The sequence below is a fragment of the Neofelis nebulosa genome, chromosome 17 (assembly GCF_028018385.1).
Source record: "Neofelis nebulosa isolate mNeoNeb1 chromosome 17, mNeoNeb1.pri, whole genome shotgun sequence".
In the NCBI taxonomy this organism is placed as follows: Eukaryota; Metazoa; Chordata; class Mammalia; order Carnivora; family Felidae; genus Neofelis; species Neofelis nebulosa.
In genome coordinates, this window is record NC_080798.1 from 47,775,166 (window position 1) to 47,793,499 (window position 18,334).

General features: G+C 39.3%; 1 protein-coding gene across 4 annotated transcripts in view; it reads right to left on the minus strand.

Moving 5' to 3' along the window:
* Positions 1–18,334, minus strand: part of IST1 (IST1 factor associated with ESCRT-III) — a 32,095-nt gene that overhangs the window by 3,635 nt on the left and 10,126 nt on the right. For 2 of the 4 annotated variants that reach the window (XM_058707368.1, XM_058707367.1), the window contains exons 2-8: positions 7,052–7,154; positions 6,461–6,641; positions 5,167–5,254; positions 2,533–2,616; positions 1,915–2,025; positions 806–1,012; positions 83–175 (exon numbers count right to left, since the gene is read on the minus strand). In XM_058707368.1, the coding sequence (XP_058563351.1) occupies positions 83–175; positions 806–1,012; positions 1,915–2,025; positions 2,533–2,616; positions 5,167–5,254; positions 6,461–6,641; positions 7,052–7,139 (852 nt within the window). In that variant the 5' untranslated portion in view covers positions 7,140–7,154. Of the gene's footprint in view, positions 1–75; positions 176–805; positions 1,013–1,914; positions 2,026–2,532; positions 2,617–5,166; positions 5,255–6,460; positions 6,642–7,051; positions 7,155–18,334 lie in introns of those variants that run through there. The other 2 variants (XM_058707366.1, XM_058707369.1) reach the window with 2 other exon arrangements.

Consider the following 18,334-nt stretch of genomic DNA (forward strand, 5'->3'; position numbering starts at 1 on the left):
TGCCTTCCCTGTGGCCATTATTTTGCTCTCTCTTCATGGGAGTCACTCTCCTGCTGCTTACAAAAGAGGCTCAACCACTTACAGATTCATACGATGGGGGAGTTGCTGGTATCTGAGGTGGATGAATATTGGGAAAAGCCTGGTAAGTCCCCATTGGCAATCCATTGAAATCCGACTGCAAGAGGAGAAAGGTAACATCAGAGACACGGCCCCAATTTGAGTTTTCTGAGGTTTGTTGTATGGTAAGGGAGATATACATATATTCAGTGTATATTCAAGATATATATTGAATATATACATATATTCAAGAGCCAAAAAAGAGAAAAAAATGCCTAGAAGAATTCTAGATCTTCAAAGATCTATAGCCAAAGGCTAGTTTTCAAATTACTAAATTAACCACTTCCACGTTGACAAGGAAAGATTATAATCAAACTCTATTACTAGTAATGACCTTGTCTACAAAATGTCTACAAAAGAGGTTTTTCCACCTGGTAATAAGCAGTATTCATTTTTGGAAAAAACTAGTATGGCTGCAAAAGGTCCCAAAGGTATTTACCAGTAAACCTATAGGAAAAAGTTTCTTTAACACGATTTCTCTGTATTTTCCTACATCATTAACTATAGACAAACCAAAAGACTTTTTCCAAATCCCGGTATTTTTTTCCACAATATGATCACTAATACCAAATGTTCTTACTGCTCAATCTTGACAACCTACAACTTTTGTGTGTATTCATACAGCCAATGTGTCTCTTCTTCTGTGACATTTTCTAGAGTTTATATCCACGCTTGTATGTATACTTACTGGTCCCTTTGGAAGTGGGTAGGAAAAAGGAGTACTTGGAGAGGGCATGGGCATAGGCACAGGCATAGGCACTGGCACTGTTCCATCAGGTCCACCAACTGGTGCTGCAAAACCACCCCCTCCTCCTCTTCCAGGGCCCCCTTTCTTCACATCATCTGTGAATCCAACATCAATAAGATCGGTCTCTACGCCAGGAGGAGCTTCTGCCTGAGAAGAAGAGAGAAACCTGTATCATTAACCCACACGGCAGGCCAGGTCCTCCAGAAGTAGACTCAGAGATGCAGGTCAGCATGGAGGAAGTTTACTGGGGTAGTCTCTTGGGATAAAGACTTGTGGGGAGTGAAGGAAGCAGGGCTGGGCAAAGGGAAAAGCTGGGCTGCCATGTAATCATAGCAACTGCTCAGTCAATTCCTTAGGGAGCTCTGGAGCTGGGATGGGTCTGCAGCAGGTGCCCTCAAATGGGGCAGAGTCTAAAATCCCAGTTACTAACTACAGGCTGCCCCTAAGGAAAGACTTTGGATGAAGCAGCTTTCTTCTGAGAGCCACTGCTGGAGGAGCACTCAGCTGTGTATGAGCACCAGTCACCAATATTCTCAAGAGCTGGGAGGATAAATGCTTTTATCCTGAAGCGTATTTGGGATGGGGGGGGGGGGGGGGGAAGGTTGTCTAAACAGCATACTAAACCACACACTACACCCCACCAACCTTAACTGAGTGATTATTATTTGTACATCTGCCGTCCTTACACTATAAGCCTCTTTAGGACAGTGACCTTGTTTTTTTCTCTGTATTTCTGTGTACTGTCTGGCACAGGGCAGGTATCCAATAAATCTTTCAGGATCCTTTCTTGCTTCAATTTGGTGAAATTCATTGAAAACCAACAATGCCATTTTGTATTTGTATCAAGGTCTGTACCTTTTCAAAGTGCTTTCATCATTCATCTCATCTGATCCTTAAAATACTCTTTGCAGGCATATTTATTGTTACCCAAGCAGAGAAAGGCTTAAACTCCCACACACAAACTTTAATGAAAAGAATATGATTATTTTTAAAGAAAATGATATCCAAAGACTCATTTCCCTTTGTACTCTGAAAGACTCTAAACTCACCATGACCACAGAGTCGGGCTCATAGGGCACATTATAGTTCTTGGCAATTTCAATCAGATATCTCTCCACCAGGATCTTGGGTGGGGCTTCCACACTCAGTTTGTGCATTAGCTATAAGTAAAACACCCAGGATTAACATCTATGCCAACTAGCCTTAAACCTAACTTGTCTCACTTTTAAACTTTGTTCCTCTTATTTTATATGTAAATTGAGAAAAAAGGGGTTCAGACTAGTTACATGATTTCTTTTTTCAGTCACGAGACATATTGCAAAACCATGCCTCTTTCATGTTCTCTGGTTACACACAACCCAGGTGTTGCTAAGACTGATACCACCGCGGTCCACATTTGAATTCATCCACTTCTCTCCTCGTTTCTATATCCACAAATCACAAGAGGCACAAAGGATGGGGGTGGGAGGGCCTCACAATCAGAAGTTTAGGGACGGAGTAAGGAGCTGACGACACTGCCAGCCAGAAAGCCTCTCACCCTATGAAATATGCAACCCTAGATTAACTCAGCCATATAGCAGGACCCACAAGAATCAACACAGGCAATAGCATAACATGTCCACATCCCTGTCTACTGCATCATGTTTATTAACAAGTATGTTCATTACCCTGTCATTCACAGTTCCAATCTGGTTGGTCCTACATAACTTGCCATATTCCTTGCTATACTTGGCACAGAGCTGATCAGCAACCTACAGAGAGAAAAAAAAAAGGCAAAACAGTAAATTAAAGTGGAAACCATTCCTAAAAACTACTTCAGGCTTCCTCCTAACAATAGTAAACATGCTTCTTTCTACTACAAGAATTCAAAACAACCAGGGTCTATAAAGCCTTAAGGGGTACATATTCGTACTTGTTTATCCAGCCATCCACTGAGCTGTAACTATGTGCCAAATTCTATTACAGACATTATGATATATGCTATAAACACAATGAACAAAAACAGGCACTGTTCTTATAGAGGCTTATAATCTCTGAGGAAAACAGTCATTACTCAATCACACAAATAAAGATACAAATGCAGCTGTAATAAATGCCACCAAGGCAAAGTAACAGCATGTGCAAAGCCCTCTGGTGGAAAAACAGGGCCAATCCTCAAGCTGAAATAAAGTAAGTGTTGAGCCCAAGGGAGGAGTGCCATAGGAAATGAAGTAAGAAAGGCATGTGGGGGCCAGAAAATGCAGAATCATATAGGTCATATTAGGAATTTTGTTTCTATCACAAGAACAACAGCTACTAAAGGGCTTTAAACCAAGAGGTAGTGACAGGATCAGACCTGTGTTTTGAATAGAACCCTAAGCTGTTCTGACATAATGGTGAAGAGACTAAAGGAAACCAAAGTAGGTATAGAAAGAAGATTTAAGAAGTTACTGTAATAGTCCAGGCAGGAAATGACTGGCATCGAACCAGAGTGGTCCCAACACCTGAGAGCTCAGTGAGGAGGCACTCACTGTTCAATATATAGACCCGGTATTTATGATGTAATTTAGTCCTTTGTGTTTTGATAACGCTCTTGGTTGCTTTATACTATGCAGAAATTTTTTATTATATTAATGTAATCACTTTGTTCATGGCTTTTGTGGCCTTTTCCACTATGAGATTATCTTTTTAAATCTGCCTAGTTTTCTTCTAGTTTTTAATGAGTTCATTAAAAAACAAACAAACATATAAATCTGTTTCATCTTGAATAAATCTTGATATAAAGGAAAAGTATAGAAGAGGTTAAAACGAGGTTTTAACCCCGGGTTGGGGCTCCTGGGTGGCTCAGTTGGAGGAACATGCAACTCTTGATCATGAGTTCAAGCCCCACGTTGGGTACAGAGATTACTTAAAAAGAAAAAAGAAAAGAAAAAGAAAAAAGAGAGCCAGAGACTAAAAAAGTTAAAAGTCTATATAAGAAGCAACTGCCTGGCTGCCTCAGCTGGTACAGCATGTGACTCTTGATCTCAGGGTTGTGAGTTCAAGCCCCATGACAGACGTAGAGCTTACTTAAAAAGAAAACAGAAAAAGAAAAAAGAAAAGACAAAAAGAAGAACCTGTTGCCTCTACTCTCCCATTCCTCTACCAACAAAACTCTAGGACTACCATCCCTACAGGAATAGAATACAGGAGGCTTACTCTCTGGGGAGGTTAAACTAATAGGACTCTGAACTCCACGCACAGCAGAGAGCAAAGATACTTACAACAAAAATTTTAAGTCTTCTATAAGACAAGAATGAGATCTTTGGCTTCCTCCTCCCATGGTTCTCAGAAATTCTGGCAGCCAGCTTACACCCTTGAGGTAGAAAACAGGATTCTGTGCTGACAGCTCAGAGTCTGGAGCTTTCTTCAGATTCTGTGTCTCCCTCTCTGCCCCTCCCCCACTCCTTCTCTCAAAAATAAACAGTTAAAATTTTTTTTTAAATAAATAAATGAAAACCCACAGAAGACAAGGAAATCTCAAGGGGCATCTGGGTGGCACAGTCGGTTAACTGTCCGACTCTTGATTTCGGCTCAGGTCATGATCTTGTGGTTCGTGGCTCAGGCTATTACTGCAAGCCTGCTTGGGATTCTCTCTCTGCCCCTGCCACCCACACACACACTCTCTCTCAAAAATAAACTTAAAAAAAAAAGAAAAAAGAAAAAAGATGGGTCAGGAGGTAAGACTGAGACAATCTACAGAATAAAACAAAAAGGCAAAGATGCAGAAAACAGGTAACAACTCAAATGAATTTGAATACTAGCAGTCAGTACTATATCTGTGTTGTGAGGTGAAAGTTTTTAGTTAATGTCTATCTCTTCTGCTAGATTCTAAGCTACAAGAGTAGGGTTACTGTCATATTTTGCCCACTGCTGCACCCTCAGTGCCCACTTAGCTCATAACATCAACTTGATAAATATTTGTGGAATTAATGAATAAAGCAAAATATGTGACCTTAAATTAATGTTAACTGGTTTACAGTTGTGTAAGAACTTTCCTATTTGAATATACTTAAATAACATTACAATAAAAATAAGACAATACTGAAGGTACACAACACTTTTCTCTTTAAAAAAATTATTCATGTTTGCAAAACACTGTTCTGTTGCATTATATAAGGGCTGAAAAGGAGGTAGAGACAAATTTACAAATTTACAAAGCCTGTTTCAAAGGCAACATAAGAAGTGTACAAAATATCTTGTCAAATAAGCAGAAATGATTTATGTTAACCAACCTAACAATTTAACAAACTACAGACATCAATGAAACTGGTTGTACTCACTATTTTCAACTCAGCCACTTCTGACTGGAGTCGAGGAGCAGCCCATATCAGTGTAGACACAGATTCAGCCAGACCAGAATCTAGTTCCCTAATTAAGGAAGAAAAATTAATAAAATTTAACATTCTTTAAAACAAACCAACAAACCTTAGCATTTGTATCATATAGTTGATAGCCCTGGAAAGCTCTTTCATAAATCTCACTGGATTCTCATAAAATACTCTAGGCTTCCTATTTTACTTGTGGGGAAACTCAAACTAACTGACAAGCCCAAGGTCACAAAATCCGGAAATGGTTGAGCCAAGACTCAAACTTAGGCCTTTTGATTTCAGATTCCTTCCTTTCTTTTCAACAATTGTCTATATCAAGATCAGGCCTTCCAGCAAAACCATTAGGAAAAAGGTCCTTGGGTATGTGAAGTAGTCCCCTAGTGCTGGTTGCCCACATGTAGTAAGAAATCACTATTAATGCTTTCACAGATTCCCTTTCTCAAAGAGGTGATTTGATTTAGGTCTTCAAAATGCATTATTTCATTACACTTACATAAAATGAATTAAGTTCTAGATGCCTCTGGAACAACACTGTGCCTATAGTTAACAATACTGTACTGTGCACTTAAAAATGTGAATAGGGTATGGGGCACCTGGGTGCCTCAGTCAGTTAAGCGTCCGACTTCAGCTCAGGTCATGATAACAGTTTGTGGGTTCAAATCCCCTCTGGGCTCTGTGCTGACAGCTTGGAGCCTAGAGCCTGCTTCGGATTCTATGTCTCCCTCTCATTGCCCCTCTCCATCTTATGCGCACGCGCTCTCTCTCAAAAATAAACAAACATTAAAAAATTAAAAAACAGGGGTGCCTGGGTGGCTCAGCCAGTTAAGCGTCCGACTCTTGACCTCACAGTTCGTGAGTTTGAGCCCCCGTATCAGGCTCTATGCGGATAATGCAGAGTCTACTTGGATTCTCTCCCTCCTTCTCTCTGCCCCTCCCCTGCTCTCTCTCTCTCAAAATAAATAAATTAAATTAAAAAAATTAAAAACCAAAATACTAACTTAAAAATAAATAAATTTAAAAATGTTAAGAGGGTAGAGATCTGATGTCATGTATTCTTACCAATAAAGGGAGAGGAGAGACACAAGGACTTCTAGAGGAAACAAATTTTATTACCTTGATTGTGGTGCTGGTATACGGGTATATGCATATGTCCAAACTCATCAAACTGCATGCATAAAATATGTACAGCTTTTTCTATAAACCATACCTAAATGTAGATTTTTTAAAAAAATACAAAATATCTTACTTCATAGACTGGATGAGGCCAAACCGAGCCAACAGCAGGTCACAATAGAGCTCCAGGATCTCCATGGCCTCCACAAGGTAGTCTTCTCGGATGATGTGCTCCACACGGATCCGAGCTCGTTCATCTTTCCCAGCAGCCAGATAGTCAGCAATCTCTTTCCTTGCTTTCTGGGCCAATTCCGCTAAGTCACAAATCGCATCCAGTCACATAGTAGCAGTACACTGAGCCGCCTGCCCTGCAGGAGACTTCCACTCCGACAGAGAGAAGTGCGTGTTTCTTCTACATCCTAGCTCACTGTTAGCAAATCTAGTCCCAACTCATCTAGTCTCTAGAACTTCCTCCACTATCTAGGTGAGACTATTGTTTGTGTAGCCAAAAATTTCCACCTCAGGAGTCATGTTATCCATTCCCTACAACAAAGTGATTCAGTCTAACTTGTCACAAAGGGCAGCAGTAATATATCTAAAGCTTCAAGGATATGGGATCCCTAAGACTTCACAGTAGTAGCCTAACAGAGCCAAATTATTAGGGTGCTAGAACCTGGTGATGTATTCTGGGAAATAAAATACAAGGAAATCATGCATTACTCACTTTTTTTTTTTTCCAATAGTTTAAGACGGTTTATGACTAATCTCAAATTGACTCGTAAACGCTCAGCTTTAAATCCAGAGCCCAGCATGCTGTGTTGTTCCTCCTGGAAAAAGATAAGAAACACAGTTACTACCTTCAAGTTGAAATTAGTATAGAAACTAACATCAATTAGAAGGTAGATCAGCTGACACTATAAACCAGAATGGTTTTCCACAGGCAAAATGACATAATGTGATTCACATTTCTTAAAGATCTCTTTGGCTTGTGTGAAGAACTGACTGAGGGAGAAAAAGAATAGAAGCAAGGGACTAAGGAGAAGACTATTACTACAGTCCAGACAAGAGATGGAAATAGTTTAGAATCGGGTAGGTACCAGTGGTAAGGGTAGAGTGACTGGATTTGATATCTTGAAGGCACAGCTCAAAGATGCTGGCGATGGTTAAAACGAGTATTATATATCGGTGTAGGAGCAGGTTGATAAAAAAACTAAGCAGGAAGGCCTCCTACCTCTCCCAAAAATCTCATCAGGGTAGTGATGAGAAAAGATTATCAAATTTAGAACCAAATTCAAAAATATTCTTTCCTTGGGGCACTCGGGTGGCTCAATTAGTTCAGTGTCCAACTTTGGCTCAGGTCATGAACTCATGGTTCATGAGTTCGAGCCCCACATCACTTCTGTGCTGACAGCTCAGAGCCTGGAGCCTGCTTGGGATTCTGTGTCTCCCTCATTCTCTGCCCCTCCCCTGCTCGTATTCTCTCTCAAAAATAAATAATAAACATTAAAAAAAAATTTTTTTTTAATTTCTTCCCCTCAATTCCTCATATCCTCCTGACTCAGCCTTTGGGGAAAAAACTAGTGTACAGAAATATTAATATTTTACTCATGTACAAATAAATATACAAAGGGGTGAAAAGTCCAAGAAAAAAAAACTTTAAAATTCAACAGAAGGCTATTTACCAAGACTTTCACTGAACAGAAGAGTTACAGTCAGTAAAACCACTCCCCTCCACCCACAAGGGGGTATATCATTGGGCATTCCATATTAAGCACAAATCCTATGTTTCTCAATTAATTCTGGACTTGAACTTCAAAACAGGTAACATCCAAACAAAAGCTAGGTCTAACAAAGTAACCAATAAACAGACAAACCAAAGAAGATATCCAACGTAAAGAAAAACACTAGGGATATTTGTCTGCTTGTGCAAAAACCACTAATAAAAAACATCAGCTATGTTTTCCTTTTGTAAAATTACCTCCAGAAGCCTTTATACATTTAATAATTAACCTAAGTCCCAGTTTATAATGGGGTCTCTATGTCATGAAATACCTTGGATCCATCATACTGAGTATTTATTCAAATACTTATTGAATATCTCTACATCAGACAATAGCCCTACGATCCTTGCCCTTAAAGGAACTTATATTCTATTGGAAAAAACAGCTAAAAGAATCTGGCAACTATGAAACTGATTAGAACTATGATTTTACAGTGGTTCTCAACTGGAAGTGATTTTGCCCCCTATAAGGATATCTGGCAATGACTGGAGACATTCTAAGTTGTCACCATTGGAGGGGATGCTACTGGCATCTGGTGGGTAAGATCCAGGAATGCTGCTAAAAATTCTATAATGAACAGGACAGCCCCCCACAACAAAAAAATTATCCAGCCCAAGGGGCACCTGGGTGCCTGAGTCAGATGAGCATCCAACTTGATTTCAGTTCAGGTCACCATCTCACATTTCTTGGGCTCAAGCTGACAGCACAGAGCCTGCTTGGGATTCTCTCTCTGCCTCTCCCCAACTCATGCAAACACTCTCATGCTCTCTCTCAAAATAAACAAACATTAAAAAAAGAAACAGATTCATGCAGACTTTTATACAAAAATATTTATCAACACATTTTAGATCAAAAAACTAGACTAATGAACTATATGAACAAAGAATATTGCTTATTAAACAAACTATAGTATATTTATGCTGGATTTTTACATAGCCACTAAAATTTTTTTGAAACATATTTACTGAAGTAAAAATATATCAACAATATTAGTTAAAAAGGCAGGACTATATATATGAAGTACGACCTTAAATTCTGAGTTTTTATATTTTTATTTATTTATTTTTGAGAGAGAGAGAGAGAGACAGCACGAGTAGGCGAAGTGCAGAGACAGGGAGACACAGAATCCGAAGCAGGCTCCAGGATCTGAGCCATCAGCACAGAACCTGACGCAGGGCTCAAACTCACGGACCGTGATATCATGACCTGAGCCGAAGTCAGACACTTAACTGACTTAGCCACTCAGGCGCCCCTAATTCTGAATTTTCTGAATTTTAAAAGAGCACACATATATACATACATATAGACAAAGGCTGAACTAAAAAGAAAAAGATGTAATTATTATTATATATAAACTCTTTTCAAACCCAATGAGTTTAGACTAACAATAGAGCTAATATTAAAAAACAGGGGCACCTGGGTGGCTCAGGTGGTTAAGTGTCCAATTCTAGATTTCGGCTCAGGTCATGGTCTCATAGTTCAGTAGTTTGAGCCCCCCCATCAGGTTTTGTGCTGGCAGTGTGCAGTCTGCTTGGGATTCTGTCTCTCCTCTTTGCCCCTCCCCAGCTTGCTCTAAGTAAATACACTTAAAAAAAAAAAAAAAAAAAACCCACCTCAGGAGCATATAATTTAGAATTTCTATCAAAGACAAATAATATAAATTCATTTGCCTCCTTATAGGAAAAAAAATACTGGGGAGCCAGGGTGGCTCAGTCAGTTGACCATCCAACTCTTGATTTCAGCTCAGGTAATGATCTCGCGGTTCTTAAGTTTGAGCCCTACGTTGGGCTCTGTGGTGTCAGTGTGGAGATCATGTAAGATTCTCTCTCTGCCCCTCCCCTGCTTGTGCTCTCTCTCAAAATAAATAAATAAATAAACATTTTTTTAAAAAGGGAAAAACAAAACATTAACAATCAAGATCACCTTATCGTAAATGGAAAATATGTAGAATCTGGAAAACCACAAACTCACAGATACAGAGAACAGACCAGTGGTTGCCACAGGTGGTGTGTGTGTGTGTGTGTGTGTGTGTGTGTGTGTGTAAAAAAACTACAAAAAAAAATAAGTATGGTGCAATACTGAGCAACAAGCTTACAACTATCTAGTAATTTATGACCATCTCCTTAAACATTAAAGAGAGAGAGCATGCATACCATGTGTGAGCCTGTGACAAAGAGCTAATGCAAGAAAAGGAGGAGAAATCTCTTCACTGGGTGCCAGCTCCTGGCTTTCACATCCATCAGCCTGTCTAACCACTACTCCAGAAACGAAGTCAACAGATGTATAAGGGCAAGATTTGGGTTCAAAGCCCAAATGCGGCATTACCCACAAAACAATAATATTACAAGTGTGATTAAAAATGTATACATGGTCTTGATATCCCTCTTAACTCAGATGCTGTTCCATCAAGGGCCAGTGCAAGGGGAGAGCTATGCAGGAGGACCTTCATTCTGCCATGGAGCTCTGGGAAGTTTCCAAGAAGAGGAAGGATGAGCACTAAGCTTGAAGTGCAAGCAGGGCTCTACAGAGAGGCAATGCAGCAAAGGTAACAGAGGCTTGATTCTCAATACTCACTTCTGTTTTTAACAGCCTTTGTGCATGCCATTTAACAACTCTGAGCGGCATTTCCCTTACCTTTAAAATGAAGACAACAGCAGATATCACTAAACAAACAAACACAAGAACAAACCATCAAATCCTATCAGGCACTCTCCTATGCACAAAGCATCAGCCATATGCCTCAGCAGAAAGCAAAACAGGCAAGAAAGTTTGTGGTGGACAAAAGAGGAAAACTAGCAGCAGGTCTAATAGGATATTAAACCACAACCAGAAATATAAAGACCAAGTGTCCAGAGAGACAAGTGCCTAAACTCCAAAGAAGGAACATTTTAAAGTGCATGAGAGATGCGCAAATGAGGTTCTGGAAAGGGAATGCCTGGGAGAGAACAATGTTAGCAGGAAGGGAGGGGAGAAGAATGATAAGAGCAAAAGGGCAAAAGGGAGAGATTTAGAGTTCTGTCAGGAACAAGAAAATTTTTTTAAAGTCAAAGCAAAAACAATGTATCTTCCCATCTCAATGAAAGTAAAAATTAATGAGGATGTGAACAGAAAAAGAGTACAGCTAATTAATACACTAATACATTAATACATATTAGGAAAGTAAAGTTTACCCCCTAAATTAGAATAGGTATCTAAAGTGAGCTAGACAATGAAAGACACAGGTTAACAGAGAAGGTAGATTAACAAAGAAGTGACTTTAGCAACATGAAATGTTGGCAGTTGTAAAGACATCTTTATTTCACATATTTGCCTAAGATGGGCAGCATCCACAAATGGCTAGTTTAGGACCATGCTAAAAGAGCATAATAGCCTGGAACAGAAAAGATCCTAAGGGACTGTGAAGGAAAGTGCTGTAATTCTCTGAAAGAGACACTTAACAAATGTTTTATGCTGCAAATTAGAAACCCAACTCTGTGAAGGAAGCTGAAAATACTGAAATGTGGCAAAGTTGTTTTTATTTCAATCCTAATCTTTTAGCTGGGAATGTTTGGGGAAAAGAAACTCCAAAAGCCTACTGTAAACATCTGTGGAAGATGGATAAAAATAAACCCAAATTACTAATCTTATCATTCAGTAGTAACATTTATTCAAAACTTAAAAAGTAAGTAAAATCACAGGGCCTGTTCAGGGACTCTAACAATCAGGGTTCCAGCTGAAAACAGATAGCATCCTGGGTAATCTGAGAAGAATTTAATAGATTATTTACAAAGGTGTGGGGAAGGCTCCAAGAAACCAACAAAGGATAGTGTATTGCCCACTAACACATCCAGGCCTGAAGGGCAAGATGAGGAACTGAAACCTGGTGAGGGTAGCTATATGAAAAGGGTCTCCAAGACAGAAATCAAGGTCACTGGTAGAGGCATGCAGACAATTTGCAGCAATCTGGCAGGAAAGGAGAAGGGAAATAAATACCTAGTCCCCATTCCTCCCGCCCTCTGGTCTCCTGGTACTTCCATCTACCTACCCCCAGTTGGAAGGCAGAAAGAAAAGGGGCCTACAGACAGTGCCCAAGAGTGAGCCTCAAGAACACAATATCAAAAGGAAAGAATGCTATGTGGCTCTGGAAAAGAAAACAGAAGCTATCTAGCACAAAGACTATACCACACAGGACTAAACAAGCAGGAACCTAGATCTACCAAAGCAACCCCAGATTTACACTGTAGTAAGATTTCAGCTAACCAGACTAGAAAACTGAAGTTAAATGAATTATCTAAAAAAAGAAAACTGAGTCCTTTATGTCCTTTCCACACTAAATACAGTATGACGAACATAATTTAAGTCTCTTATCTCTAAAGTCCCTTCAACTCTAAGATTCCGCAGGATACTAGATATCCAATTACAGTGAATTTATGGAACAGGCAAAAAGCCATAGACAACGGAGATTAATCCGCAAGACATCTCTTAAAAATCTTATTTTAAGGGGCACCTGGGTGACTCAGTTGGTTGAGCGTCTGACTTCGGCTCAGGTCATGATCACGCAGTCTGTGAGTTAGAGCCCCACGTCAGGTTCTGTGCTGACAGCTCAGAGCCTGGAGCCTGCTTCAGATTCTGTCTCCCTCTCTCTATGCCCCTACCCCACTCATGCTCTGTCTCTCTGTCAAAAATAAATAAAAGTTAAAAAAAAAACTTATTTAAAAAAATAACATAACATTGAAGGGGAACCTGGGTGGCACAGTTGGTTAAGCATCCCACTTTGGCTCAGGTCACAATCTCACGGGTTGTGAGTTCAAGCCCCGCATCAGGCTCCGCACTAACCGTGAAGAGCCTGCTTGGGATTCTCCATCTCCCTCCATCTGCCCCTCCCTGCTCACTCTCTCTCTCTAATAAATAAATAAACTTAAAAAGTTATTAAAAAAAATAACATAACATTGTTTTCCTGGAAAAAGAAACTCAGCAACTCATTTTACACAGTCTTTCATGCACCTAGTATTTATTAACCATTTTATTATATACCAGCAATGTGCAAGTTCTATATGTAAAAAGATAAAAATTATCATTCTTGCTATCACACACAAAAAATTTCAGATCCATGAAACACTAAAACATCGTGAATATAAAGAACGTATATCTTAAAGTTATTAACATATAAACAAGTCACCAATAAAAAAATAACCTGACTAAAAAATGAGCAATGGACTTTGAAGAGACATTTCTCCAAAAGTAATATGCAAATGGCCAACAGGCATATGAAAAATGCTCAATTTCACTAATCATTAGAGAGATGCAATCAAACCCACTAGGAGATAACACTTCACACCCATCAGAATGGCTACTATTAAACAAAAAAAAAAGGTGTTGGCAAGGATGTGGAAAAACTGGAGCCCTTGTGTACCGTTGTTGGTCAGACTGTGAAGAGGGGTACCACTATGGAAAACAGTATGGTAGTTCTTAAAAAATTGAAAATAGAACTACCATGTGATCCAGCAATCCCACTTCTGGGTACATATCCAACAGAAGTGAAAAAAGAATCTCAAAGAGATATACACACACCCATATTCATAGCAGCATTATTCACTACAGCCACGAGGTGAATGTAACCCCTATGTACACTGACAGATGGATAAACAAAAAGTACTATTTATGTTTATTTATGTGTTTTGACACACATACAATAGGATATTATTAGTACAATCTGCGTCCATGTTGTAACAGGATTTCCTCCCTTTATAAAGGGATGAATGATATTCTATTATTCTAATATTCTAAAATACAAGTCTATTAGTATTTAATAAAATGTATGCCTTAATGTGTAAGATAAATGTACACATATACCTTAGGACCTGGCAATCCATTCCTGAATGTATACCCTAAAAGGAACGTGTACAGAGGGCCATGAAAAAATATGTATAAGGATTCTGTGGTAGTAAGGTGGTAGAGGAAAACAAAGTGTCCATTATAAGAGGACAAATAAAATGTGACAGAAGCATAGGACAGACTGCTCATGCAGCAGTCAGATTAATGAACTAGCTATACTCAGAGCAACCTGTGTAGTCCTTTAAAAAACAAGCAAAAAGCAAACAACAGGGTTCCAGGTTCAGTGCCTCTCCCACCAAATAAAGCTATATGACCTGAACAGAATGTATGGAGCAGCTATTTGAAGACTCTGAAAAAACTGTGATAGTAGCTAGATGGAAAAGACCAGAATCTGAAGAGCCATAAAATGGCAGTGAGTTTATCACTTTTCTTCCCTCTGATATATTTCCTGGCCTAGAAGCAAGGCAGCCTGAAAACCAAAACTGAGGATCAGCACGGAAAGGAAAAAAACCTTAAGAGAAGCTCTCTAATCCTGGTTTGAGGAACTGGAAAGGGGTCCTCTGGTGGGGACAGAAAGTGGGTCAACTACATCAAACCAGGAATACCAACTCACCTGGGAAAAGACAGTTATCACACATCAATGCTGAGATTACACAGATGTTGGAACTGTGAATTAAATGACAAAGACTTTATGCGGCGTCTGGGTGGCTCAGGTCATGATCTCGGGAATTTGAGCCCTGCATAAGGCTCTGTGCTGACAGCTCAGCACATGACACCTGCTTTGGATTCTGTCTCCCTCTCTTTCTTCCCCTCCCCTGCTCCAGCTCATCTCTCTCTCTCCCTCACAAAAAAAAATAAACACTGAAAATAAAATTACAAATAAAAAAAAAAAAAAAAACTGAGGGAGACTTTATAAAGCAACTGCTATAAAAAATGCTGCAACAGGGGTACGTGGGTGGCTCAGTTGGTTGAGTGTCCAACTTTGGCTCAGGTCATGATCTCAGGTCATGAGTTCGAGCCCCAAATCGGGCTCTGCGCTGACAGCTTGCAGGCTGGAGCCTGCTTCATATTCTGTGTCTCTTTCTCTCTCTCTGCTCCTCCCCTGCTTGTGCTCTGTCTCTCTTAAAAATAAACATTAAAAAAACATTTTTAAAAAATGCTGCAAAAAGGTGAATACTCTTGAAATAAATGGATATAAAGTCTCAGAAAAGAAATAAAAGATACAAAGAGGAAACAGAAACTTTAGAACTGAAAAAGACAGTAACCAAGGTAAGAAACTCACTGGTGGGCTCAGTAGCAGAATAGAAATGACAGAGGACAGGGGCGCCTGGGTGGCGCAGTCGGTTAAGCGTCCGACTTCAGCCAGGTCACGATCTCGCGGTCCGTGAGTTCGAGCCCCGCGTCAGGCTCTGGGCCGATGGCTCGGAGCCTGGAGCCTGTTTCCGATTCTGTGTCTCCCTCTCTCTCTGCCCCTCCCCCGTTCATGCTCTGTCTCTCTCTGTCCCAAAAATAAATTAAAAAAAAAAAAAAAAAAAAAAAAAAAGAAATGACAGAGGACAGAGCCAGGGCACTTGGAAGATAGATCAATCAATACAGAGTAGCCAATCTGAAAAAGAGATTTAATTTTTTTTTTTTTTTAAAGTGAACAAAGTATCAGAGACCTGTAGCACAACAGCAAAAGCCCTCAGAGTCCCAGAAAGATGGAAAAAAATAGTGTGGTACCCAAAAATTGTAAAAAACTATAGGCTGAAAACTGTGCAAATTTAGCAAAAAGCTTAAATCTACAGATTGAAAAAGCTTAGGAAATTCAAATCAGAATAAACCCAAAGAAATGTATGCCCAGACTCATAATCAAACTGCTGAAAGCTAAAGACAAATTTGTAAAATACTGAAAGCATCCAGAGAAAAATGCATTGCCTATTCTATTCAATGACCATGAATTTCACTTCAGAAACCATGGAAGCCAAAAAGTGGAATAGTATTTCTAAACTGCTGAAAGAACTGTTTGCCAGGAATTGTATATCCACTGAAAATATTCTTCAGAAATAAAGGTGAAATAAAGTCATTTTCAGATGAAGGAAAACTAATAAAAGAATTTGTCACCAAACCTGCTCTAAAGAAGTTTTCCAGGCAGAAGGAAGTGATATCAAAAGGAAACTTGGAAGATTAAAATAAAGGAAGAAATGGCAAATATCTGGGAAATCTAACAGATGACTCTTGAGTCTCTTAAAATTTATTTTACAGTTAAAAGCAAAACTAGTAACATTGTCTAATGCGGTTTTTGAAGTATACAGATGTAATGCATAAGTACAACATAATGAACTAAAAGCTAAAACATGATGTTTCTGTATTCCACAATAAATAAATGGCAAAATACTGACTACAAGTAGACTGTGAAAGTACATCTATTATAATCCCTAGAGTGACCTATAAACCATTCCATACAAAAAAATACCAAAAAACTTGTGACTTTAAACTAGAATACTAAAGTGTTCAAATAACCCCAAAGGCAGGAAAGCAGAAACAGAAAGAAAAACAGAGGAACAGAAAACATAATAAAATGGATCTAAATTCAATGGACCTAATTACGTAGAAATGGTCTAAAACAATTTAAAGACAGAGATTGTCCGAATCATCCAAAAAATGGTCCATCTATATACTATCAACAAGAAACTCACTTTGATATAATGAATATATTAAAAGTAAAAGGATGAGGGGCACCTGGGTGGCTCAGTCAGTTAAGCATCTGACTTCAGCTCAGGTCATGATCTCGCAGTTCGTGAGTTCAAGCCCTGCATCAGGCTGTCTGCTCTCATCACAGAGCCCACTTCAGATCCTCTGACTCCCTCTCTCTCTGCCCCCTCCCATGTTCGCACTTACCTGTCTCTCAAAAATAAACATTTAAAAAATAAAAAGCAAAAGTAAAAGGATGAAAAGGGGTGTATCATGCAAACATAGAAAAAAAAAAGTTGGAAGTTTCTATCTTTTGACACCCCTCCACCTATTTTAGTACAAACTTCCAGTTGTAAAATAAAGTCATGAGGAAGTAAATGTAGGGATTAGTTAATAATACTACGCTGCATATTTGAAAGTTGCTGAGAATAGATCTTAAAATTTGTTATGAGACGCCTGGGTGGCTCAGTTAGTTAAGCATCTGACTCGATTTTGGCTCAGGTCATGATCTCAGGGTTTGTGAGTTTGAGCCCTGACTGGGCTCTGTGCTGATGGTGCAGAACCTACTTGGGATTCATATTCTCTCTCTCTCTCTCTCTCTCTCTCTCTCTCTCTCTCTCTCTCTCTCTCTCTCTCCCCCCCTCCCTCTCTCTCTCAAAATAAATAAATTAAAAAATAAACTAAAGAAAAAAAAGGGGGGGAACAGGGCACCTGGGTGGCTCAGTAGGTTACGTGTCTGACTCTTTATTTCAGCTCAGGTCATGATCACACAGTTCTTGAGTTCAAGTCCCAACAATTGCACAGTCAGTGCAGAGCCTGCTTGGGATTCTCTCTCTCTTTGCCCCTTCCCACTTGTGCTCTTACTCTAAGTAAACAAAAAAAACTTAAAAAAAAAAAAAAAAAAGTTAAAAAAGAAAAAAAATAAAGGGGCACCTGGGTGGCTCAGTTGGTGAAGTGTCTAACTTCAGCTCAGATCTTGGCTCAGGTTCATGGGATTCTCTCCCTCTCTCTGCTCCTCCCCTGCTTGCCTCCCTCCTCCCCACTCCCCTCCACCAATAATAAATTAAAAAGAAAAAAGTTAAAGTTAGTTGTAGAGACTATATTAATTTTAGACCAAGTAGTTTTCAGAACAAGGAAAACGAAGAATAGAAAAGGAACATTAAATAATGATAAAAAAGTGAATTTACCAAGGAAATACAACAATCCTAATAATAAATGCACCTAAAAGTAATGCTTTAAAATACATGAAACAAAAACTGACAGGAAAGGAGAAATAAATCCCTAATTACAGATGGAGACTTCCACATGCCTTCCTCAGTAACTGATCAAACTGGTGGAATATCAGCAAGGAAATACAAAAACTGTATCTCATTGATAATTACTAAACACTCCAGCCAACACTTGAATGTAGACCATGTCCTAGGCTAAAAAAAAAACCTTAACAGAACACAACAGAAGTCACACAGAGTATGATCTTAAACCATATGGTGAGAGACTAAGAGAAAAATTACCAGGTGTACTCACAACTGCAAAGAAAAGACCTCCCCCCGCCCCCGCCGCCGTTCCCAGAACCAGCCGACCTAAAGGCGGGAACCAATCAAGTTCTGCTGAGTGGTTTGAAAAAAAGGCGGGAACCAATCAAGTTCTGCTGAGTGTTCAAATTTAAATGTCAACCAATAACAGCCCTGTAACCGCAAAAAAATCCCTAACTTGTTTGTGCCTGTCTATAAAAGAAGCTG